The sequence below is a fragment of the Gavia stellata genome, chromosome 4, assembly GCF_030936135.1.
Source record: "Gavia stellata isolate bGavSte3 chromosome 4, bGavSte3.hap2, whole genome shotgun sequence".
Taxonomy (NCBI): domain Eukaryota; kingdom Metazoa; phylum Chordata; class Aves; order Gaviiformes; family Gaviidae; genus Gavia; species Gavia stellata.
The window spans coordinates 84996129-85022984 of record NC_082597.1 but is presented as its reverse complement, the minus strand read 5'-3'; the positions used below and the strand labels follow the sequence as shown (position 1 = coordinate 85022984).

Sequence of the window (26856 nt, the reverse complement as noted above, 5' to 3'; positions counted from 1 at the left end):
AAAGGCAAAAGAAAGGTTGGTCTCTCACTATCATGCACAGAAGAGAGGGAAACAGTATCCAGGCTCTAACGGGAGGAGGGCTGAAGGAGCCTGTGACTGCACGCCTGCTAAGGTGGACAGCTAGACAGGCAGATATGTAGGTTATATGTTCAATCTCTATACACATGCATGTGCCCACACATGTCTAACTGACACCTATACAAATGTATGGTAAGCCTGTCTGTGCATGTATTGACCTACAAATCAATGTATATGAGTGCACACACTCAGACCAGATAGATGCAGCATGAACATTTTCAACCTGCTCGTATATGGGCAAACTTGTGGAAGCTGCTGCCGTTGCCCGACCTGTACGCTCAGGTGCATACCACTCCTTTTATGCGTATGATCACACCCTGTGTGCGATCTGTGGGAAATACGGTCCAGAGGATGCTGTTTGTGGTGAAACCCTTAAGCAGTTATTTGCCTGTATCTTTGACTCCAAGTCTTTTCCCCATTTGCACAAACCTGGAGATACAAACTTATTTGACCCTGTCAATCACAAAACAGCTCAGAGGTGCTTTTCTGAAAATACACAATATCTGCAGTTTATTTTTCAGTTTGGTATGAGGGGTCAGGGGTTGTTCAAGCACGGGCTTTTTCCTTAGACATGCATCCCATGGACGACTCAGGGCAGAGTCTCTAGTCCTTCACCAGCCGGTAGATGTGATGCTGGGCACCGTGGTCACTAGTTGACACTTCAAAAACATATGCTATGCACAGCAAGGTCTCCTGTGTGTCCCTGTTTGTCACAACCTAGACAGAAAAGGAGAAGAAGCTGAGATGGCAACTGCTGTTTCTCTGCTTACACATTCCGACACATTTAACACAGAGAAAAAAGCCAGTAATAGGCAAAGAACAGGGAAGCCCAGGAATGATGCACAGCTCGGCCACCACAACCCCCTGTCTAGGTGCCCACACACCCAAGCAAAGCACTTTCACAACATCAGGACTACAATGCAGTGAAGAGACAGGGAGGTGAGCAGAGTCCACTGTGGAGAAAAGAAAGCTGTGACCAAGCAGTGACCACGTAAGTGGAAGAAGGTCCACTAGGTCCTCTACTCCCCACCCCCTGGTGTTGCAGATTTCAGCAGAGAGAAGGTGTTTCATAGAAAATCTCTTTTTGCTCTGTTTGTTGGGTATAGAGAGGCCACCTCCTGTCGCACATCCACTCCTGCTCACGTGCGTGTTGATATATCACAGCCATGAACAGTTCTTTCCCTCCGTCTGCTCCTGCTTGTCGGTGGTAGACACAGACCATGAGGATTATAGAGTATAACTCATTTTACAGGAGACTTACAGGTTTGACTCCATTACGCCTCCCATTCCATACACTGTAGATGTCAGGAGAAGGATGGCTGCTACACTCATGCATTCTCACAGAAGCTCCTTTTTTCCATGTCTTTTTCTATGATGTTCCCTCAGGAACCTGAGCTTCTCTTCAACGTGACTCAGTGTCAGCAGCATGGCGATGGAACAGTGTTGTCCTAGTTTCAGAAGCATGCACTGCCTACACTACGTGGCAGGAACAAGCAAAATGTCACACCCAGAGCTCCTAGTTCAGCTTCCCTCTCTCTGTCACTGCACAACTTTGCACATTCTTGTCATCTGAGTTTGTGCCATATCTAAAGCTTCAAGCAGTTCTCTTCTGCTGGAGGAGATACATTTTCATCAGCAGTAGCACCAAGTCAACTGCAGAAGAAAAACACAAGCTGGGGGCTTGAACCATACCAAAGCCCAACCGTTCTTGTGAAAACAGAAAGAAAATAGCTGTTTTCAAACTTGCTTATTAATTTTAGCAGCCAAATTTTGGTCTATTCTGTTTTCTTTTCTTACTTCATGACTGGGTTTGCAGCTGAACTAACCCTTCTCCTTTCTTCTGCACGCTGTTGTGAGTTACACGCATCCAGGTGTGGTAAGGGAGCAGAGCCTCTTCTGAAAAATGGGCTGTGAAATCTTGGAGGGCTAGATCCAGAGCAACGTGCAAAGCGACATAAATCATGCTTGTGAGATTAGAGGTATCTAAGCTCATGAAATGGTCTAGAAAAAATATAATTAGACTTGCTTCAGAAGTTGGTAGTGGGGACTGAGGACTAGCAGCATGCTTGCATTAAGCATGACCATTTTTCAGCTCCCCAGCAGGGAGCAGGGGGTGGAAAATGCTCAGCCTGCTGCTCAGGGAGCAGGACTGCAAGGCGACGTATAAAAGGCTGTGCCAGCACCCACACGAGATGCCTCTCTGTGACAGGGGTAAGGGAATGACGTGAGATTACTCAAAACATAAAGCCCCAGAGGAAGTATAACTATATGACAACTTTGTTCATAAAATTTATAGCAAGCGCTGGCCTGACCGAGGAATGAAACGTGCAGAAGGCAGTTACAGTGTTCCTCAGCGTGGGTTACAGCACACAGGCCTTCCATCTCTCTGTCCCTGTCTCCTTCATGCTTTTGCCCATTTAAAAAAACTCTCAGCATTTATACTCTTTTCTTCCAGATGCTAAAGATCTTAGTACAAACATGAAAGAGTAAAGCCTCCTAAAGCCCTATGAGGTATATTATTAACCTTGTGTGAGGTTAATAATGTGAGGACATTATTAACCTTGTTTAACAGCTGAGGTACCTGAGCCACAGAGCAGTGAAATGAGTTGCCTGAAGTCCCACAAGATCTCCAGAGGATGGAATGAAGACCACTTGATTTCCATTCTTTCATACAGCCTCTAGCACTTCTTCTACTTACCCAACCTCAGGTTCTCTGGGCGAAGATCTGTGACGCGTCTTAGAGAGGCGAGCACAGAACTCAGTCCATTAGGAAAATCCACCTTTTAAGCTGTCTTTGCCCTCTTCCCAAATTTAGGCTGCATCCGAGCCTGGAAAGGCTCCTGGTATAACATAGACACTAATGCAAATCTAGTTGCTGTAGCCTTGCAGTACTGCCCTACCTAGAGGTTGCAGTGATTCATGAAGGTGTCACAGAACTTCCCCCATCATGCCCCTTCCTTTACGTGCCTCCATATTCTTTCCAGGTTCAGGATGGTCCTGAGGAAACAACTTTTTTTTTTCCCCTCTACCTGGTCAGTGAAGAACTCGTCCCGTGACAAAATTATATAGCCACTTAACAGTGTTCTTTTTGGTTTTTTTACCTTGCAAAAGGGGCCAGGGCACAGAAGGGCCCTCAACGTTCATCCAATAGTAGAATGAGCATTTCATTCACTGACTTTTGCATCTTTCTCCTTCCTTTATCTCTCTGCCTCATGAGTTCTCCCTTACCTACCTTTTTTTTTTTCTTACTCAGGTCTCTCAAATTCTGCTGCTGCTTCTCTGCATGAGTTACTATCTCTAGAGCTCCACAAATGGTCTTGAGGTGCAATACAGGTGAGAGACACTAAGTTCAATTAGATGCTGAGCTGCAAAAGGAAATCTGCTTTGACTCACAACAATGAACTCCTGCATGGGGCTTACATGTTTCCAAGCTCCAACGAAAACAGTTGAAAGTCCCACCTGTAAGATAGTAAAGTTCTCCAGCACACTGTTCATCATATACTTCTCAGGAAGGTGCTTGAGTTTATGAATGAAGTTTATCATGTATTCGCAGAGAGGGGAACGGTGAATGCGATAGGAATAGTGTCCATTTTCATAGCGTGCATACTCTGTCTGCAACGTAAAACACAAAAGGGGCATATGGGGCTCGTGTTGTCACATTAGTAGCGTTAATCACATAAATGGGCTCAGCACAGAAAAATTACAATGGCATTTTCAAGTCATTTTGCTAGCAGTAAAGAGCTGATCAATCATTCCTCTACAGTACTTCGCACCAAGGTCTGTCTCCTTGAGCCCTCTAATTTCTTTGGACTGACTTCTTTTTAATTTAGAACAGTGGGTTCCAGTTTACGAGCAGCAAACTGCCAAGGAGCTGTGAAAGGTAACTAAGAGGAGCAGACCAATTGTCAGCTATACTATGGTCTGCATTTCTACTGGAAAAATATTAAGTGTGGATAAACTGAAAAAGTTAAAAACTACTGCTTTAGCAAGACTGGGAAGCTCCTGGCAATGATGATAATCGTATGCTCAGGATGCTTCACAGCTGGACAGGACTAAAGCCCTCTGGTATCTGTGAGAGAGAACATAGTATCTCTGCTCCCCCTCAGGAGAGGGTCTGCCCAACGTTGCACAGAGGGATTTTTTTGTTCACATTCACATCTTAGCTCCTGTATATTTCACCTTCCTTTGAACAGAAGCTGAGGTTGGATTCTGTCATTTCACAGCAGACCCTTAAATGCCTGTTACCCTCTTTCACCCCAAGAGCTTGGTCTCCTTTCCTGTGAACCATGACACCTTTCTTTGGCCTATCTATCCCATCATGCAAATACATAACCAGACTTCAGGCATGTCTATCGTATGACTGGAGACGGGTCTTGGGGAAGGATGTAGCTTGAACTGACAGCTGACACGAGAACACCTGGTGTTCTGCACACAGCCGCTCCTCCTGCAGCTAAAGGCTCCTGAGAAAGAGAGGACGCAGGGCAGAGCAGCCGAATGTGGCATCAGAAAGAATTTCTTCAATGCCAGCTATATGCATAATTATGCAGCTCCACTGTTGCTCAAGCTGTAAGTGTACAAACACTGAGATAAGCCTCATAAAATCATAAGACTATAGTCTGTAAATTACTACAGTCTATTAATTAATGGCTATAGTCTCTACATGATCTGTTTAAAAACACTGATGAGAGTGAGGTGTTGCCTATTTGTTTTCACCTTTCTGGACAATAAAACAAGGGTCCAGGTTTCCTAGTTTTTCTTTGCTCCCCAAAAAAACCCCAGAGAATCGCCAGAGCTGAGAGTCTTACATATGTCACATGTCTTCAGAAACTGAGATTTAAGGAAAAAAAAAGCAAACGCCACCAGACTTTCAATGAAGTCCTGAGACAAGGCCATTTTGCAGCCTGGAGCAATCTCACACCTGCGTGTCCCAGAAATAATAATCTATGGCATTCATCTCCCTGACAAGCACGGGATGTATTTTGCCTTGAGATATACGCAGGATGCAAATGCTTGAAGTGACAAAACAGCAGCCAGAGAAAACCTTGCACCCAGATGTCTGCTCCCTACCTCCACTTTCTCCACCACCTGCTTTCCAAAGGAACACACTTTGGTGGAACAGGTAATGACCATATTTTCTGGGCTCTCGTATTGGCTGGAAACGCCATAGAAAGATCTGGATTCATCTTCAATATTGGTGTTCAAATCAGCCTGCCAAAAAAAAGGCAAGAAAAAAAGATGGTTATCAATAGATGGTTGTGGTGGTTTTTCATCATTACCTAAAGGGGTCTTGTGTAGCCAAGACTGTAAGGTATTGGAAGTGTCCAAAGCTCCTTAAGCAGATCAATATGCATCAAGCAAGCAGGGGAAATCTGAAGAGTATGCACTGAAATCCAGTTCCCGCTTCAGAAAATGGCAGTGGGGATTTGCATACATATTGGGCAAATCCGGTGGAATATCCTCTTACCACTAAAAACACATGACCCAGCCACTTGCCTTAGCTGATATTTACCATAACTGAAGAGTGCCAGGACAGCACGGAGGTACTCCCACAGCGTGTGGAGAGCAGACAAGAGGGCACTGTAGAGACAGAGCAATGCAACAGCCAGGCTAGACCGGGCTGCCTCACCGAGGAGGAAAAATAAGAGTACAGCAACTGTAATAAAGCTTTTCTACCCTGGATATGCAGGTAAGGGGAAAGAGACCGAGCTGAGAGAAGGAATGTCTGAGCACACACACACATTAGGCTCAGGTACCTCAGGCGCATTCTATGGAGAGTATAAGTAGACAGGATGCACCGTAAGGAATATAGGTTGCTGATGAATCCAGCCCAGTCCCACCTGCAGACAAACCCCTCTCCATTAGCAGCCACAGGTTTCAAATGCAGGTGCGTACGGTTGGCCAGCTGAAGGCTCATGTTGGGACCTAACACCTAGAAACCCTGGCCGTCTGAAGCTTCCACCCCGGTCACTCAAATGACACTCAGGAAAAGAAGAGGCCATTCCGTAAGCTCTGAAAACACAAAGGATGTGTGGGAATGCCCAGCTCGGCTTCCTCCCTTTCAAAACTAAAAGGGTAGAGCTTCTTTGTACTCCCCAAGCCCAGGTGCTAGCTTACCTCAGCAGAAAAGCAATGATCCCTTCCCATACGCTACTTCAGACTATTCTATTCTTCCTGCTGATCTGAGCGAAACAGGAAACTGAAGAAAGTGTATTGCTGCTACAGCGGATACAGCGTGAATAGGACCGTGTTAGATGTCATTCTAGCGTGGCTTTCTTAGCCGATGTCAGTGAAGGTTTTTTTATTTGAGCTCTCGAGCAGCGCTTAGGACAAGCAATGCTAGCCTTGGACCACCTCAATAACGAATCCCCCTTTTCTTTGCCGTACCAAATACCTGCCTCTTCTCTGCCACGAGATAATGCTGTTAGCTTGTTTCTCTTAAGTAGCAATTTCACAAGAGGTTTAAGTCAATCTAGAAAGTGCCAGTCCAGCCTTCTCCCCATCTGTAGCCAGACAAGCTTGCCGCGGTCTTTGTGCCACCATTAGCAATTGCACAACTCTCTGGTTAGCCAGACGAGAGAGCTGATCTCAGCCAAACCAGATTTCGTTGTGGTTTTGGTGGGTTCATTTTCAGTCAGACAAGAAAGCTCACTTGGATGCCCACAAAGCTGCGGGGGCTGGAAGAGGTGAGAACACACACCGAAGGGCACCGAGGGCACAAAGGCTGCCTGCTTTGACAGCAACACACGCCCAGGTTGGCTTGAGCCTCTTGGGAAACTGCACCTCAGAGTTGTAGTTTGGTGACACCAGGCTGGTCCTGACACCACGAGAGGGCAGGCTCACTGTCCCGCAGCAGTTCCTGCCTCCCCATTCCGCCTGCACCGACACAAATGTTTCTGTAGCCGTATTACGAGACTCACTGAGGAATTGCTCAGCTAGTTCTCAGTGGGATCAGTTCCCTGACCTGATTCAGAAGCACTTGTGTGTGTCCAGACGAAGAACATGTGTTGGGAGGATGGGCAGCAATAGGGAAAGCAGAAGGCAGGACTGCTTCTTCTAGTGAATGCTGGGTTTGAGTAACTACAGCAGTAACTAGTAACCTGCTAGCAGCCACGCTTTGTTGTCATTCCTCTCAAGTTAAAGGTTTTGCCCCTAGACAGTCAGGCTGGGCCACCTCTGTACCACAACACTCACCATCACACAGAGTTGTTGTCAGAGGAGAATTCATCATTTTGCCAATAGCGGTGCCAAAAGCAGAAGCAGGAAAAGCAGCCATGTAATAATGTGCAGTATTTCCATTCAATCCAATTCCCATGGCTGTTAACTTGCCACTTCAGGTGTGTGAAGGAGGTGGCAAAGGAAATAAAATAAAACCATCTCCCCATTTATTTCAGAAAAAACAGTTCCATTTTCCATTTAGCACAACCCTGGGGCATTGCTGCCACTGCACCATTGTGCACACATATTTCCACCTAGAGGAAAACTACCATTTGCATTAGATAAATGATGCCACAGAAGATCCAAGCAAACAAACCAACAAAATCCAATTACCATGCTTTTTTTTCACAGTACAAACTCAGAAGCAAGTGAAAGACAGATTTAGGATAGGTTTTTCATGAAATACAGTGGGCAATGCATCTCCTGGGGTATCTCCTAGACTAGCAGTTGTAGCATTCAGATAATTCTAGTGGGACAAAGATTCAGTCCAGGCAAGATGACAGACTGCTCCAATGTTTGCATCAACACTGGCAGCATTAGGGATGGACATACAGCTTTCATTCCGCTCACCCTTCTCTTAATGGAGAGCATAACAGCACAGTATTTAAATACATGATCACAAATCACTCTTCAAAACGACTGTGTTGTTTCCCACAGTTTCTACAAAAATCCTTAACAGTTGTACCATCTTCACCACAGCTTATGGATGAAAGAAAGTCCATTTGACCGAATGGCTTGCCTTCTTCTCTAGGACTCCCCCTTTTAAGTAGAATCCCTCCCCCTGAAGTAGTAACAGATCTTCAACCCTCGTGAATACACTTGGCCCTACATGCGTAATACATTCACACCAGTTTACACCAGCTGTGCACTCATCCCTTGATGTTTTCCTAAATTTGTCATCTCCTGCATACTGTATATTGAAGAGCATCCTCTGATTTATCAGGAGATAGCTGTACAAAGCTGGCAATTGTTTTATTCTCACGTTTGCTTCTCCTCAGAAGATGGCTTCACAAAACAATTTATCCAGCTGAATAGGTTCCTGACTTCTCTTAACAACTTATGCCTTTTTGCCCCGACAGTTTTCTGACTCCTCACTGAGCTGAAAACAGATTTGGCCACACATGTTAAAATATATCAGCAAACCAATTTGGATTTAAAACTTTTATAAAAAATCATTTTACGTCATTCACATTTGCACCACTGAGGTAGTGATAACTTTTGCACAAGACTTGGGAACAACAGCTGGAGGAGGATTGGAAGCTTTTACATTGTCACGACCACCTAAACGACTGTGATGCAGTGTTATGCTCCGATGGTTTGTGTACACCGGAGTAGCGTATGTGGGCAAATCCAAGTTAGCTTTAACCTGGTGGCACACGTACTCATAGGAACAAGGCACAGCCATTACAGACTTTATCATCATTCAGGTTGCCAAGTGAATTATTACAGTCATGCTGAAGTCCTTGCTATCAAATTTTCCCCACTATAGTTATGCAGCTACTTTGTTTCCACTGCTTCCACATATTAGATAGTAGCAACGCTACTCTAGTCTGGTTTAGGTTTTAATTGAGTTACTGTAATATTCATTTACATGTCAGTGCAACTAACTGTATTGTTTATTTGACCCACACTCCAGCTGGCTGAATAAAGATTAATTCCTTCCCTTCTCCAAAGAGGAACTAAACTAGGACTCCTTCACAATAGTGTTCAGCTACTTCCCTTGGGGGTAATAAACACAATGTATGGACCCAGTTCTGCTTTTCCAAAGAAATTGTCCCATTGAGTCAAAAGAATGAAGGGTCAAGGCTACAGAAGCTTGGTCGGACCACTGCTACATAAACATAGTGGAGGCCCTCACTGCAGAATCAGACAAACATTTTCAGGGTCTCACTAGTAAAGTCAAGGTTACATTCCCCTAAACTCTTAACGGCAAATTAAAAAATAAATGCAGTCAATATAAGGCAAGGCAGAAAGGTGCTAGTTCCACTTCATAAGAAAAGCTTCACTAGCCCTAAGAAGCCACTCTAGGTGCTTCCACAATTTGTCAAGTCTCCCATCAAAAGACCAGACAGTAGAATTTCACAGCTAGTTAACATCTAATTAATCCAAATTAAACCATTTGGCAGCAGGCAAAATTATGGTAATACTGTTTGACTCAAGCAGTCATTGCTGTTCACTAACATTATGTACAATCAGGTTCTGCGAAGCCCTGTCGCAGTGAAGCAATGGGGTCATGTTGGAACTCCCTGACGTTCACACTGCACCTCGTATTCTAAAGCCCGTCCCATATTATGGGCTAGGACTGGCAGACATGTCTTAGGGCCATCAGTCAACAGGAGCTGGGCACCCACCTCCTTCTGTCACCTCTGAAGATCTCAGCCCATAAACATACATGCATGGAATTTCAGCCAAGTCTAGGGAACGACAGCAGCAGCGAGCTGAGGGCTCCAGAGTTCACGTTTGCAGGAGAACGGAGCTGCAGCACCTCAGACAGATACTGCTGGCCCTGCAGTTACAGCTTACTTACTTACAGCTGCCGGTTCCCAGCCTCTCGTGGAAGTTACTGTCGGCGTACCAGAGATTATTTAGCATACACATATCTGCTCTTTAATTATTTGCAACCTGGTTTATTCATGTAAACTGAAAACGGCAATGATGTACATGAATACGAGACCAAAGAACCGCTCGGGAGTGGAACTCCAATCTGTTAGCTTTCCCTGCTAGGGAGATGATTACCTCCTGAAGGCAGAAAATTGAGGAAAAACACTGCTATCTGCCATCGCCAAATTAACTTCTAAACGTCAGCTGGACACTGAGGTAAATCACTAACAGATGCAGTTAAACTTCCCAGGATTGCACCAGGACAAAATCATACCGCACGTCATGGGGTCTCTAATGGCCAAAAGAGCTACTGCTTTTAACTTAGCATCCAAAACCGCTACAGCCTCCATGCCTTGACTCCTATGAGCTCCTGCCAACGCATATGCCATCAGGACTAGAAACCACATTGCTGCTTTGGGGAAAGGACTCTTCCTTTCTCTTCACTTTCAGAGTTTCTTTCTCTTAAGAAAACCTTGTGTCAAAGCACATCCAATCCTGGGGTGAGCACCCAAGGTGAGCAGAGAAAGGTCTGCTTTACTCTGTCCGCTACATTCCATCCCTCAAAGATGCAAGGGAATAATAGTGACCGTGACTTAAAGGAAATTCATCTTCCTAGCACTTCATCAAGTAGGAAGGCTAATCTTCACTTTACAGTCTGGGAATGCCTGGACTTGTTGAACGCATAACTGAATGTGTTTCAGACCTGGAGACTAGGACCTAGGTGCCTCAGCTCCTCATTGGCAAATGCACTAGTATGTCCAGTAACAAGTGAGATAACTCTTGACCACGTTCCTTACCCCAGCCTAGGCAGCCAAAGGAGACATAGGCAGGATTTAGGAAAGCCCACAGCCAACGGGCTGAGTTGCCTTGTCCCCCAGGCTCCTACTAGCCCCTGCTAGCAACAGGGACTGCAGCAGGGGTAGAAGCAGCATTCAGTTGGTTGGGTGGTGTCCAGCACTCAAACAGCTCTTCTCTGTCTCTTCAAGGGCAAAGGTAGAAGATCATGTAGTTGAGGCATATTACACGCTAAATCTGAGCCATGAGCCACCACCTGGACCATACTACTTTATCTGACCAAGTCAGGGTTCCGGCTTTCTGTCCAAGAAGTTCTAGATGCCAAAAGCTGTGCACACTCTAGCGTAACAGCAATCTGATGTGTCTGGGATGCATTCAACTTACTGTGCAAGCTCAGCACAGATGATGTACTTGTCCATAGCTTGCCTGATGACTTCCAAACATACTAAAACTACAGTCACTGAGGTATCTGTGACCTAGCATATCTCAGAGATCTACATATTGCATGCAAGAGAACTGATCTGCCTGTTCTGGGGGAAACAGCTGAGATTTCCTCCTTTCCAGAGAAGTAAGCAGAATTTTTAAATACCTACAGGACAAAATTTCTAGATGGAAGAGAAAGGATTTGTGCAGGGAAGGGCATAGTAACCCTCAACAAGCTACTATTACTTTTTTTATTTAAATCATATTGGGGTTCTGAGTCTCCTAGCAGCTCTGCTGAAAACACCTCCGATGAGCTTGTGTGTATCACTCAACTTCTGCAACTGCAAGAAAGAAACAGCTACAGAAAAGCTGGCATTGTGTGCTGTCCTAACCACATACTAAGCCAAGATTTTTGTCTGATCTTTGGTGGGAGTGAGTTTCACAACCGATTACCAAGAAAGGCCTCATTCCCGCTAGGATGAGGCTGTGAATCAAAATTTCTCTGGAACTCTTTACAGAGGGAAATGTGACCTTTGAGAATCAGTCTTCAGCTTATCTAAGGCTTTGAAAAGCAATGACTAGACAAGAGTCCAAATGGCATTACATGCCGTGAGAAACCACAGCCTGCCAGTACCTCGCGCACAGGTCCCACCTGGTCAACAGAAAGGCATATGCTGAACAATTCTTTACGAACAGTCCAAAACTTGTGCCACTACAGCTTCAGCCTCCAAGAAAGGGGAAAGGGGAGAGTTTCTGAGCTAGCCAAAGATAGCAGAAGGCCTTGCCAACAGTACAGGTAGCTGTGACTTAGCTAGCCCCCCCCAGGACTCTGTTATTTTGACACCCAGCAGACAGATTCCCTCAGCAATTCAGTCTTCCAATCTGGTTTTTGCTGCCAACAATCTCCATACTGTGGGGAATAACGTTGGTGAAAGAAGTGCCATTGACAGAGTCCCCTTACGTAAGGCAGCAACTGGTAGGAGGTGGTGAAATTAATGGGCTGTCAGATCCATTCGCAGAAAAAACATGCAAAGATCATAAAAATCTCTGTTGCTAGCTGCTGTCTCGTTTGCTGCCTCAGAAGAAGTGCCAAGGACAGAATGGACGTGGAGACCAAATTACCATCTCCTTGCTCTCCAGGCAGCTTCTGCCAGGTCAGGATTGAGGGCATACAGTGGGCAGGGCAAGGTGCCGAGGGGAACCTGCGCTGCTGCTGTTTTGACTGGATTTGCTTGGTCCAGGAGAGACGCCAAGTGCAGGACAGCAGTCTCCAGCCCACCCCTTCAGCCCCTTCCACAAAAGTGTAATTCGTTTACTGGAAAGAAAACACTCAGTGATTTGACTGGACCAGCTTGCCTGTCACCGAGGAGAAGAAATTACTGCGTGTCTTCATCATTGGCAGGAAAGGTCTCTCAGGCAATTTCCCCGATCCACTGCAAAGTATTGCCTGTCCTGAATTCCTGGTTTGTCATTTTCCTTCTGTCTTCCACCCAGAGTCTCACAACTTTTGAAAGTTATAAGATTCAAGTGCACCATTCTACTAATGTGCAAAGCCCTGAAAACGCCTCTTCCCCAAACTATTAATAACGATGCACATAGGAGGAGTTCATGGGGAGAACCAAGTAACAGGTGGTAGAGATAATATTACGCTGGAAAAGAGCAGAGCTGCCACTGCCCATGTGTTGGGAGGCTAATGTCTCACATTCATTGTCGTGTGCTAGAATGCACTTGGAGCACAGAGAAATGTCACACAGATGTCACACACAACCTGCCAACCCAAGTCCAAGAGTTAGTTTCATTGTACCGAACTCCCAACGCCAAAATCAAGGAAGGATTGCAAACACTGCTTATGTTTCAAACTGATCGACTTGGAGCTATTGTATAAGTAATTTAAAGCACCATTGAAGAAACATGAACATCTCTTTCTCGGTCACACTAGATCCTAAGTGTTATCAGCGATGTCAAGAAACCCCAACCCTGGTGTTCAGAGTTAGGCTTCGGGTGCACAACAGATCATCTGGCATATTCAATGCTTAGTGCAGCAATGGCAGGTTCCTGCCTCAGGTTCTTCAAGCCTAGAACTACAAATATACAAAACCAGCTTATTCAATGCCTTGATTTTTGAAGTCTTGGTCACCTGCAACCACCACTTCACTTGAGAACCTTTGAAAAATCAATTGCATCTCCATGTGTCAAAACACCCCTTCAAGTATTTAACTCTACTCACCAAGTTTAAGGTTATCAGTAATTTGCTTTTGGATAATACTTTTATCCTAAAATGATGCTAAAAATTCAGCAGTGTAGTAATTGCTTTATCCAACACAACTTAGGACATCAACAGTATATTTGTACAGCTGTCCAGAGCAATTAGGGAGCAAAATGTAAAAGCACCCTAGCATATACTGTTACAGAGTTATAAAAATGCAGAGGGGTATAAAAATCTCAGCTGAAATCTAGTTTTCTTCTGTTAAACTGTTTTTTTTAAATCACATTGCCTTACTTCTGAAAAGTGTTCATTGCGGGGGGGGGGGGGGGGGGGGTCCACTACACCCATCTATTGCAATACACCAAACTCAGGATGTCCCATGACACGTGTAGCGCGGTGCATTACAGGCATGGCTCACATGCATTGTTTAAGTATAAGACTGAATTACTTCAGGCACATTGAGAACAAAAGTTTTGCAAAAAAAATGTTTGGAGATCTCCTCAAAAAAGTCCAAATTTTCTGGAGCAGAAGTTTTTTTGAACTGCTTTAGTTATATTGCCTTAGAGATACTAGATGAAATCTTACAACAGGATTAATGTAAGTACTCCTGTGAAGCACAGCGCAGATCATAAAAGTGCCCCAATCCTTTCTCATCCAGAATACGGCATCAGGAATGGTGTTTTCATCCCCTACTACTGTCTACACTGAGAAACAAATACAAGACCAAATAATTTTCTTCTTCAAAGCCTTAGCAGCTCCCTTTCAATCAATGACTTGACTTGTAAGCTTAGCTTATTTATAAGTGACAGCCTGTAGTGTTTCCACCAACAAAACCTGATGTTAACTCCAGAGGGGATTCAACAAGGCAAGGGTACCAAAAAAAGAATCAGAAAGTCAAAATACTAAACCAAGCCCAGAAATATCACTGTCATTACAAATGTACAGATGCAGAGCCCGAGGGCATCATGTACACGCTGGAGTAAAGGTGTTTCAAATCTTATGTCACATCTCTTTATGCAAGCCAAATTTCAGTGAGTTGATACTCTCTGAACCCCAGCCACCTCACGTGGGCCCAGAAAGAGTCCAACTTAATGACATCCCACCACGTAAATCCTTCAAAAGCCTAACTTGAGTTGGTCTGACATGATGCATAGGCCACATTTATCCTTCTGACATTAAAAACAAACCAACACCAAACCCAACCCCACAAGCACAAAAGCACACTAACAGTTGTGACAAATAAAATCACAGTTGCACTAGATCACAACTTCCTTATGATTTCTCTCCTCTTAAGTCAAGGAATTCAAAGTGTTTTTTTCTCTCTACATAACATCTCCAAGCTTTTCCTTTTGGTTCTTGAAACTTCCAGAGCACTTCAGAGTGATACCACACAGGAGCCAGCGCTCTTCACCTCGACATGAAGACCTTCCTGGGATCCCTACCCCACAGCGGGAAGCAGCTGTCGCAGCTCCTACCTTTCCAATGACCATTTCTTCGGAGCTATCCCCTCTTACTCTTTTTCCTTTCTTTTGTCACATCAGACTTTTGTTTCCTTTTCCAGACAGTTCTTAGCAGGGCAATCACTACCCAGATTTTGCCAAAGGACACCCTTCTCAGCAAGGTGCTGCTGTCTCTCCCAAGTATTCCTCTTCCACCCGTAACAGGGCTGGTCTTTTACTTTTTGTTTCGACCTTCCCAAGCAGGCTTTGTTTGTACTCTGACAGAGGCTAATCCCATGGGTGACCTAGCTCAGTAGCACACGGTCTGTGGGTAGTAAAATTATGTGTCTCCACGAATCACCAATAACTAACGCTCTAAGCACGACACTTGACCAGCAGACTCCCAGCCAACGTTTTCCAAGTTAGTTCTGCAAAGGCTAAGCTTGGTTGGGACAGCTGGGAAGTTGCATCTCAAGGCACTTAAGTTAACTCTTCTTTCTCCTGAAAGCACCAGTTAAAAGGCTTTCTGGTGCCAGTTTTTATGAAGAGTACAAGATATGAAAGCTCATTTCTCATCATCTCACTCCTGTCCTGGGGTTGAATTATAAGTGGTACACTCAAGGTGAAAGGCTCCAAATCCCATTACACATTCCCTCAGCCATCTAGCATGCAACTGCCCCAAGCTGCTATTATTTTTAATCTTGTAATACCTATGATAATATCGATCACCAAAACTATTTTGTTTGCACCCTGAAGCACAATGGCACAGGTTTTGCAAATTTCAGCTAACTCACAAAAATCCAAATTGAGTGAGTAGGCTTCTGCCAGGCTGATTTCTACCAACTTACCAGAAGTCACTTCAGTAATATATTATCAGCATAATCCAATTTCATTATATGTCTCTCTTATCTTTTGTCTGTCCTTGTGCCTGCAGTAAATATGCATCTGTAAATGATTAGTACTTCAATAACGCAAAATGCAGCTAATGAGACAGAAGAGATGGAAAAATGTTGCCTCTGACCGAGAAGTTACTCAACACTGAGAGAAGTGAACACGTAAGAGTACGGAGAGAATAATTTCCTCTGAATTCTTCTCTTATACATAAATAAAGTATCAAAGGACCAAGTCACCATTAGCAAATAAAATTTCCAGACACTAGTCAAGAACAACTCTGCAGATGATATTTGGAAAGATACGTCTTGCTCCAGGCCAGAGCGAGGGCCTTGTGCAGCCAAGGAAAGATCTCCAGTGACAGTCGTGACTGTATTAAGTTGCCTGCACAGGGAAAATGTGTTGGGAAGCAGAAGTCTTCTAACAGCTAGCAAGGCCACGGCTTTTAAAGTGAGAACTTCACAGCAAATGGGTACCCTACGGAGGTTCCTTCCCTTACCCAGAATTTGACAAGGAAGAAGGCATTAGCTGGCCCCCTTTCAAAGAGCTCCTTCAGGCCCCCTTTTTTCTCGGGGAACTTGTCATAGATCTGCCGGATATCCACTGCCTCGAGGTAGGGGTCATTGTAGCTGGGGCTTGACTGCCCAATGTGTACAAACAGGTGTTTGTTATACTGCAAGAAGAGGAAAAACATGGAATTAGGAAATCGTTCAGTACCGTTCAGTACATACTGAGCATTCATGACTCTTAAAACTACTGGAAGTCACTGAAGATCTGATAGCACCTTCTAAAAGAGCAGAAGTATCAGCAGAAATATCTCTGCTAATATCAGCTCATGCTGTTATTTCTTTCCTATCAATACATTCATGCTTCTTGCTTCTTCTGAAACATTATTGTTGGGGTTTTTTTCCTATATTCAATCCTAAATCATTGCCTCATGCTGCTGCTATATAGTCTGAAATAACCTGAGATACAGAGTGTTACCTGTCACAGGTCACTCAGGCAAACATCAACACTCCTGTCCTATGAAAAGCCGCCTGAAATCCCACAGCAAGGTACCAGCCAAATACTATAGTCTTTTCTGAACTTTCCTATCTCAGAGAGAGCAAACGTAACTGGCCCGTCACCAGTGTACCTCTCAAGATGCAGTATCACAAGGTTTAGTGAGACAGGCCAATCTTACTCCTCCCATCTTATAGGTGCCACCATGGAAACACATAGATGCAAATTCAACCCGGTCGCCCCCAAATTTAAAGTCCCAGCACACCAGAGAAATACGTGGCTTCGTGTGATCTTACCATCATCTGATTCTGGGTCTATCCTCCAAGGCTGAACGGGACAGCTAGAATAGCCCGGCAGGGGCTGTACCACTGTCTTATGACCTCAGTGCCTTGAGCTCTGGTATGTGAACATCCGTGACCCTGGAAAGGGAGGCCAGAAGCACATGGCACAGAGCTGGCTATATCGCTACAGGCAATTCTATCCTCTAAGAGAAGCGTATCTTGTGTTTCCCAAAGGTGGCTTTCTAGTCTCAGTAGAGCAATGAAGCAAGTATTTCCATACACGTATAGTAGCGTAACATATCCATGATGAACAGGAGCTACCCGAAGACCAAAAATTAATGAGGGGTGGCAGTCAGGTGCGTATCTTACTGTGTCTTGGTCTTGTTGTTGTTCCAAGAATGCAGAGAATTCTAACATCCAAAGTTTGGAGCTAGCAACCCTTCGTCCTTGCCAAGCTGGTGCTGATGGGGAAGGCGAGAGGCCAGTAGGAGACTCAAAGCCTAAGCACACAGGATTTACATAACAAAATTTAGAAAGAGAAAAGTTGGTAATAGCTTTCCAGTAGAGCACCTGTTGTCAAAGCTGACTAATTACATTTTCTTATGACTTCAGTCATCATGCAAAAATATCATTCACAAGGTCCTCACTCTACCTGTGCTCTAAATGACTTGTCAGTTACCCTCTGCTAAGACAGCACTATCAGGGCTGGTAATGATGTAAAAGACAATCATCTACCTGGTTTTGACACCAGAGAAAACATGTTCAACAACTTTAAGAGGACCTAGATCGAGCCCCAAATGAGCAGTGAAATAAACTGCTTTAGCATCAGAATGAAGCATCACCATTAACGTGCCCATTAACCTCTCCAAATGGGGAAACTGAGAAGGAAAAGACATTTGTTGTTCCACTTAATGAGAAATGGGAAAGGCAATCATGTTATGATGGAAAACAGTGTTCCAGTACATGCAGCATGGTGGAAGAACAGTAGAGATCCATAAACTTTTATTTTCTGCTGAGCCAGGAGGAAAAGAAACCCCAAAACAACCAACCTAAACCAGGAAAAAATGTTTTTTAAAGTAAAACACTCCCTGAAATATTTCAGTAGGTAAAAATATTTTTTAAAAAGTTAACTTTTAAACTTTTTAAAGTGCTGGCTATTTTTGAAGTTGGAATATAATTTCAAAGCAAAGAACTACACTTCCTTACCTACCTGGTAATGGCAGCGGAGGCTGTACAGCGTAAGGTTGTTGAGAAAAAGGTTTCACGCTACAGAAGTACACAAAGAGAGATGGTTAACAAAAAAACCCCAAACCAAAACAACAAAAAAAAGACTCTTGACCAACGGTTTGCACAGATTAGATCAAGGATTTCTCCTGAGGGAGAAAGTGGCATAAGGTGTTCAAGGAACGTGTGGATGTGGCACTGTGAGACATGGTTTAATGGGCATGGTGGTGGTGGTTGGTGGTTGGACTTGATGCTCTTACAGGTCTTTTCCAACCGTCGTGATTCTGCGATTCGGTGAAGTGTCTTTGGGAAATTCTCCTTCTATGTAGGCAAGAAAGGGTCATGGATAAAGGCTCAAAAAAGAGAAAGGGGCCAGGACTGGACTGAATAAGACTTCCCTGCAGGTGTTCAGCAGGCTCTCCCTACAGACTTGTTATTCCGAGATCCTTATCAGCCTGTTAATACACTGGTGCCCATTCGGTTATCCTTTTCTTTCAACCACAGATAGATTTAAACTTCTGCAAGTGGATGTACGTCTGGGCTGGATGCCTCTCAGACTTTTAGGCCCAGATTCAGCATGTTCAACACCCACAGCTGACCCTAGCTTTCAAGGCAGCTCAGCTCCGTTTTAACACCACTGTAAGAAAAATCAGGATCTGGAGACATTATCTGACCCTAGAGGTGGCAGATACTTCAGGAACCTCTCACATGGCTCCTTCCTCATTCACTTTCAAGCTAAAGGCATAAAATGTACTTTTTATTTCTCCTAGGATGGCTTCCATTCTTTTACTAGCCATTTTTCCCCACAAGGTATTTTAATAGCATCTCTTCCCTGATCTGCTCCACAAACATCAGCAATAGCACTGCAAGAGAGCAGGAACACACGGCTTGCGTGAAGAGCATGCTCCCTTCCAGCTGCTTGTCCTTAAGTTGGCTTCAATTGCTCCCGTTAGGTTATGGGATAAAAAGTGAGTCCCCGTACAAAGAAAGGAGCACAGGGGAACAAGGGCAGGCGGAGCAACCTGAATAATACTCTGACACAGCTACACCCAGGGCGTCGCGGGTGAAGGATCAGCCCACCAAAGGCTGATCTCCACACTGCGGCGGGGGAGCCCCAGTAACCCCCTCAGAGAAACAGAGCCCCTGCCAGGGCCGTCACAGGGGAGCCCTCAGCCCCATTGCCCGGGTGCGAAACCAACCCAGACACCTTACAAACGGAGGGGGTTACTGCCCAGATGGTACGGGACACATCACGGAATGCAAGGGAAGAGCACTTCAGGATTGCACAAGATTTATTATGGGGATGTTTAGGGAGAACATGGCGATAAAAGGTGCCAGCTGCATGTGAGAAGCTCGGTAGAGTTGTCTGTCCATGCCCTGCACCTTGACAGTGCAGTCTGTCCTATCTTCTCACTAAATTCTATTTCTAATTGTTTTCCTGCACAAGGAGCTCTCCGTTCTCTGTGAGTGAGTGTTTGTTTCTGGAGCACCAGCAGCAAGTGAGGCGTGAGCACCAGTGATTATCAAGCCAGACTAGCCTGCAAGTAGATGGTTGGGAAGCCAGCTGCGCGTGTCTCCAGGGGTAAGGACGCTTTCAGAGGGACCAAGAGGTTCAGACTAAAAGACAGAGAGGCCGGGGAGCCTGGAGGTCGACTGAAAGATGAGTTCGTGTGTGTGTGTTTAGCTCTGAGGGAGGCAGACCGGGGAAAGCGAAGATCCAGCTACTGGGTGGACTGTGTATCTAAGCCCAGTTACTGGAGAGATTCGCAGCGTGCGTGTGTTTGTGCACATGCGTGTGTGTTTGTGCGTGGGAGCGAGAGGCTTGCACCAGCAACGGGAGCGGAGCTGTGGCCTCGGGGTCCTCGCCTGCGTGGGTGCCAGCACACAGGGAGACAAGGGACCCCAGTGCACGCGTACTTCCCGCTAACACACCTTCACCCTCATCAGCCGGAGAGGGGTACAGCATCAGGCTGTTGGTGCTGTTTGTATTTGTGTGAGCGCTGAGCGTTGTCTGCCTGCGCTGTTCTGCATGGCCAGCCCTGTGTGCATGTGCGTATGTGTAATGTATGTGCGTATTTGTGCATGTGCCTATCGGGAATATGTGCTCAGCCTCGCTACTGGTTTAACTCGGGAGCACGGAGCTGCGGCAGCCTTGCCTCTATCAGGCTGCTAGATTCAGCAGCTCGCTAACATAAGAATTAGGCTGCTTGACTCGTGGGACACATTAAAGGAGTGTCATCCATGTTGAAGGTACCATATGAAGACATACGGTTTTATCTATTTAAGAGTCTCTCATGACTCTGTTTGTCTTCAACCACGGGCCTTAAGTCTCAGATCCACGATCAGGGAATCTGTCTGAGAGCAAAGACTACATTATCTTAGCGTTTTATAAATCTTGTAATAGCTACTGGTGTTCCTCAGGCAGCCCAGAGGAAGCAGCAGCAGCACCTGCTTTGGATGCTGACATGAAGGAATACTCACTCTTGGGAAGATCCAGCTTGGCCTGGCAAAGCTCCTTGCCAAAACTGCAAGAGAACAACAGACAAGGAAAAGTCACCACTCTTTGGACAGAGAAGAAAAGCCAGGCTTGCTCCTTTCTAAGGAAAGAAACTGCAAGCTCACAGACTTTTAAAGATGTGACTGAGCTATCTCTCTTCTTTCTACCTTCCTGGTTTCATCCTTGTGGAGGTGCTGACTGCTCTTCGTTTTCTTTCTACACACTACTACCAGTGACATGCAAGCAACTGACCCAACAGTGATTTTTAATGTTAAATACTATGTATGCACCTTGTGCCTCTGTCTTCTAAGCTTTAACGATGCTCAGTCTCTTGGAGGGAGCATATTCCCCAGGAGAGCTCCACGGGAGTATTTTGGCAGAAAGCAATGCTCAGCAAAAGCTCACTAGGCCCAGCTCAAAGGTCAGGGGATGCTGACAGGCCTCCTCTATTAAGGATTTTATATGAAGACCATCAATTCGTGATCTAAGCACTCAGGATGATCTTGGGAATAAGCTTGAGAAAGGGTCAGGATGGCCCGAACAGTTTTAATCCAACAAGATCCTGGATTAAGAAAGTCATACAGACACCTAAAAATACTTCAGGCAGCTGAAAACCCAAAGGATCTGATTGTTCTCTCACTTGTTCCATTTTTTTAAAAAAAAAGCACATAGTGAAACTCTATTGTTTTATATCAGTGCGAGCAAAGAATCAGACCCAAACTGTTGAAGCCATACGGCAGATGTGCTCTACAAAGACAGCGCCTTTTGGCCCATTCTTTCTGCTGTTCTCAGGATTTTCCTGAGCAGCTCCCAACACCCTCGAGCGTCTTCAGGCCAGCTCCTCCAAGACACTGGTTCACTCACCCCAGAAACAGCAGGGTAGGCTGGTCGTGGGAGACCGGGCAAGGCCATTTTACTATGGAAGGCAGTTGCGGAGATAATCTGGGCAGATGACATTGTAGCCATACTCTGCATGGCTTTATCTTTAGCTGCCTGATCCTATGGGCAAGAGTAGAAACAGAAAAAACAGAATTATTATAATGATAAACAAGTTGCCTGGTCTAATGCTGCATAACCGGGATTCTCATCAGCTTCTTTGTAGGGAAAAAGCATCTCTGAAAACCTGGGCAGCAGACTCACCAATAACTGTCCTAAGAACTCTTCAAAGCATGTACGTCTTTCACCCATTACTACAGCTTCAGACGTGATTAACTGTCCTTTCTGAAATGCTGGGATCACTGTTTTAGAGACTGCTAAACATTTATCCTTTCTGTCTGAAGGCTTTCAGCCACACAGCTGAAATGTTTTGTTAGGGAAAGTAGGATCCTAATTGACTCTTGTGTTTTAATCATTGGTAAGAATATTCAATGGGAAAGACTCTTGCTTAATCAAAAAAACGCTCTAAAAACAAGCTCACACAAGGAGTTTGTCATCAGCACTGCAAAAAGCCTACCTCAATTTGGGACTGCATTAGTGTCAGGTAGAGCCGATCATTTTATTCCCATCCCTGGGGAAAGAGGAAATCTTAATAACCACCCAGGGCACATATGCAAGGACATGCCTTTTTATATTTTAACAGGGCTGTGGAATTGCACACATTTTTACAGGCAATGACAGTGCAACAACTAGGGCGGCTGATGTATGTTTAAAACAAATAGCATTCTTCATCTCTTCTTCCAAGGAATAAACAGACAAACAGAAGCACTTCCCCACATTCTGCCTTTCTTTCTACATCCCCTACAATTAATCGTCATCCTTCAAACACTCCACATTTATCTGTGACGTTATAATTATAATGGCAATGCCGCAGGTGAATTCATGGCTTGGAGAAACTGCTGAAAGAGGTAAGCCTTTGCTGTCGGATTCTCACTCCCCACTCGCATTCGTTGCATTGCAGTAAGTTCTCGCCCGCGGGTCTCCGTTCTCTCTAACCCCTTCACTTTCTCTAAGGTTTTCTAAAGTTCAAAGCCCAGGGATCCTGATGTGTCTAACACAAAAACATTTGGAGGAGGCATAACAAAAGCTCAGGAATAAATGATAACGTTTAAGTGGAATGATCAGTAGGAGTGGGAAAAACATATGTTCTTTTTTACAGTATCTGTGCCCCCTCTTAGTACCATTCAAGCGTACAGAAGGGAAACATTTGAATTGCTGAGAAAGTTCCTAAGATTCTCCAAAGCTACAGGAAAGTTTTTTCAGAATCCAGTTTAAATGATGCTTTAGGGAATATTTTAAGGATTAACTACAACACTTTTTAAGGGTAAGAATTTTTTTCTGGTTTTTCATGACACACATAAGGACCATTTCCCAGTTGCCATTGCAGAAAAGAATTTTTTTTTGTCCCCTTATTTTCTTACTGGAAGAATCCTATTTGTCTGCCTGAGCTTTTACTTGAGTTTATGGGGAAGAAGTATTTACTTGCGGAAGTATTAGAGTAAAAAAGAAAAGAACAATTAAGAAGGGAAAAGATTTCATCTATTAACCCCTGTTCTGTTTTTCGGTTTTGTTTAAATGCCTGACAGACTGCTGGAAAAAGCATGATTTTGTAAAAGACATCTCCCTTCTCTTTTGGCTAACACTTCTGTATTCACTTGTATCGTGTTTCCAGTACAAAAAAAAAGAAAATGAAGTAAACAAAAACTTTTACCAAACATTTGCAATGTTTGTATTTTCTTTTATTATTCTCAAAATGTATTATTATTGTTGTTGTTGTTGTTGTTGTTGTTGTTATTATTATTATTATTATTATTCCTCCACTACAATCTCCCTCTTTTTCCTTAGTACAGGTGATATCTATTAGCCACCCAGGACATGGAAAACTACCAGGAACAGATTCTTCTCCAAGCTTTACCCTACTTTCCCACCTCTATCTGTTACAGGCACAGTGCACACTTAGAGAAGACACCCCAATTTGTGCGGAGACGGTAGTATTACAGTAATTGCTCTGAAAAGTCAGCGTGTAGCTGCTCTGATCTCTAGGCTATAAATACAAAAAAGTATACTCGCTACGGAAAATCAACAGTGATAGAAGAACGCATAGCGATCAGCAGGAACTTGGAAGAAGGGCAGCAGCTTTTGTGATTTCATTTCCTTGCTCTAGGAAAATAAGTAGTGAAAGCAAAGAAGTAAATGAGTTGAATCAGCGCTACAGACTTGCCGCTGCAGGCAGGCGGGAACAGTCGGGTACTGGGGAATGGTTCACTGCAGGCAGCTGGGCAGAGCTCACAGCATGGCCGGGAGCGGTGTAAAAGGAGAACAACCAATGGCTCCGTGGAGCTCCCCGAGACACCTTCCTTCCCCGAGAACAAAAATGGCCAGCTCCTGTGTGCTAAGTGGAAACAGGCTCGGCTGAGTGGCTTTTCAATCATGCCAAATCCCAGAGCTGTGACATGCAAGGAACGGAATCAAGGTTACCGATATAAGCAGCAGTAAATCTTTTAACACCCCGGGCAGTTGTTGTTTCCTACTCGCTCTAACTTGCCTCTCCAGCAGGCCTCCACCTGCATTGACCACTTAACAGCACCGCAGGTTGCAAGCTTAGGCAGCCCTGCCTAGAAGCACTGAATTAGATGGTTGTAATTTGTGGCTCCTTCTCTTTATCAGAGCAGCTGGAAACACAACAGGCTAACGACAGACACAACACCGTTCTCTAAAATGGAGCTGGGGATGGGACGTGGCGGGTGCAGTCATGACTTCGAGGTAGTCACTGCTTGCCACGGAGATGCATGCACTTCAGCGCTGGTCAAGACTGAGTGCCAACAGTCCCCTTGCAGACAGTCCCCTTCTCCTGGTGCCCAGCGAGGAGTTGCCCAGACAGCCAAGGGGAAGCACATGCCAGCAGCCGTCCGCTCAACAGTCAGGGCTGGACTGGGCTGTCGAGATCCTCATCACCACCTGAAGCGTGGAAGATGGGGGAAGCAAACACACTTCCCTCCAGGACACTGACTGCCATACCATACCAAACCAGGAAGGGCAGCACCCACCTTCCCTCTCTGGCTGCCTCAGTGATACATAACAAGGACTGGACCTGACATCCTGCTCGGCGAGCCCTTTCTGGATGTCTCGCATTCTAACAGGGGACACCCTCTCGTGCAATTGTCACCCATAAACTTCACCTTCTTGACATTTCTGGCAATGCAGTCTGAACACATAAACCATCTCCCTGCTTCAAATCTGAGTGGAAATAAATGTCAAGAGGTATCAGTTCATTAGCGTGATCTCAGAGCTCTTCCTATAGAAAGGAAAACACGGATTTGCTCAAGCAAGTAGTCAACCATTTTCTCTCTCATTAGCCCAGGCCTCCTCAAATCAGTTCTGAATTAATCAAGGGGCAAAGCCTATTCAGCTGGCACCATTTTACCTGAGAAGATGCCAGCTGGCTTTATTGCTTCCTCTCAGTGGGTAATGCCAACTCAGAGCACTTTCTCACGGACAACTCCACATCACTGCCACCAGCAGAGGTGGAACTAGCACTGCAGTAACTGTAAGGCTACCCTTTCCCAAGGCCACCGCAACACCAGGGACTGATTACTGCTCTGCAGTTGTAACCATAAACCCCTCCTTCTCAGGTAAACACTCTTTGCATACTCCCAGGTCTAAGGGTCTTTCAGACTCGGATGGCAGCAGCATAAACCGGAGGTAGAAATCAGACACATAAAATTTAAAGTTATTGTTTCTTTATTCTTTAAATAGAATTGCTCCAGACGTCACAGAGCTACAACAATACAAGTGTTTGCACAACACTTCCTGGGAAGTACCTTTTCCTCCCCAGCTTACTACAGTCAGTGGCTAATCTCACTCTTTTTTAAGGCTATTCAAAGAGGGAATGGATGAGGGAATGGCTTACTCAGGGGGCTTGCGTGATATGTTAAAGGATACCCATCATACCTTGAGCTTGGCTTGGATCTCTCTAGCTTTCCGCCTTGCCAGGACCTGGATGTGACTTGATACCTGCATTGAAAGACAAAATCCATCTTCATTCCAGAGGAGTATTTGGTAGCTGCTTGCAGAAGTAAACATAGTTTAGGCACCTTGTGCAACAGAGAGTTATTTAGGAGTTGCGGGGAGGCGGGGCTGAGGTAGCGGTGAGATGCTTTTCTGAACATAACTTAAGTGTCATGAAATGAGGTGAGGAACAAGCAAAGATGGGCCCCTTAAGGCCTTTTCCAAATCAAATGGCTTTATCAAGCCAGAGACCTCCTCTAAAACTAAAGAACCCATCCTTAAATCTAGGGACTGAGAGTTCTGATCTCTTTGCTCCCCATCTTGGCCTCCTCTTGGGAGAATGCAAACTCATGTCCATATCCCTGGCTGCTATATAATGACTCTCAGAGCTTCCCCATATTTAATGTGGGCTGAAACGCATCATAGAATAATTTAGGTTGGAAGGAACTTCTGGATGTCGTCCACCAACTCCCTACCCAAAGCGGGTCTTGGTTGCTCGGTGCTTTGTCCAGCATAGCCTGGACTGTCATTCCTAAATTACAAAGATTCCTTTTTCATCCTGTGTGCTAGGTATTTTCAAAATCACCACTGCTGTCCATCTGTCTGGGCTGAACGAAGAATCTTCATATAGAGAACCACTGATGTTCACTGAAACGTTCATTAGTAGACCAAATACAACCACACAGCATTTAACAGTAGAAAAATTTGTGTGTGACGATGTGGTTGGGAGACGTGAGCATTACAATCCTACTGTCAAATGCCTGAGCTGACTGTTCCTGCCATTCTTACCAACCAGCTCAGCACAACCACCTCTTTCCAGCAAAGCCAGAAACTAACAGCAAGTGGACAGCAAGGGATTTGCTCTTATAAGCCCTCATCATGTCTAGTGGTCCAAAGAACCTAAAGTTTACAGGGAAAACTTTGCACTTACCTGTTTCCTTGTGCGTGTTTTCCCTGTTCTCAGCTTAATATAGCGGGCAATCAGCTCATTTCGGCCTGGAACAGAGAAAGAATGCAAATACAAGTTTAGAAAGCTAGGACCCCAGGGAAAAGATGCACAATGGAATTATCTACCTATAGAGATCAGCAGTGGGATGATACTCTGTCACCTGACTTTCTATCTTAAAAAGGTACTCAGTAGTTCACATGGTAGAGGTCTGAGTTTTAGGAGCAGAACTTTGGGCTGCAAATTCTATTTCCCAGCTTGCATTTGTACAGCTTAAAATTACCAATAAAAGGGAGAATCATATGCTTTGCTTA

The 26856-nt window shown here is 44.8% G+C and overlaps 1 protein-coding gene across 1 annotated transcript; it reads right to left on the bottom strand.

The window, feature by feature from the left end:
* Positions 1-568: 568 nt before the first annotated feature.
* On the bottom strand, positions 569-26593 carry TEAD4 (TEA domain transcription factor 4). The gene is made up of 10 exons (XM_059816222.1): positions 26528-26593; positions 25540-25602; positions 21517-21651; positions 20637-20680; positions 18142-18197; positions 17301-17431; positions 16148-16321; positions 5146-5286; positions 3538-3690; positions 569-795 (listed from the first exon to the last, which is right to left on the bottom strand). Exons 3-10 carry the CDS (start codon positions 21625-21627, stop codon positions 682-684), a joined length of 924 nt encoding a protein of 307 aa, XP_059672205.1. The 5' UTR covers positions 21628-21651; positions 25540-25602; positions 26528-26593; the 3' UTR covers positions 569-681.
* Between the last annotated feature and the right edge of the window lie 263 nt (positions 26594-26856).

Excerpts from the sequence above, each read along its gene's own strand:
- TEAD4 (XM_059816222.1), bottom strand. The coding sequence starts at position 21,627 with ATGCAGAGTATGGCTACAATGTCATCTGCCCAGATTATCTCCGCAACT. Across the intron at positions 20,681-21,516 it reads CCTACCCTGCTGTTTCTGGG|TTTTGGCAAGGAGCTTTGCC; the intron begins GTGAGTGAACCA and ends GTTCTCTTGCAG. Across the intron at positions 5,287-16,147 it reads TCTTCCTTGTCAAATTCTGG|GCTGATTTGAACACCAATAT; the intron begins GTAAGGGAAGGA and ends TTTTTTTGGCAG.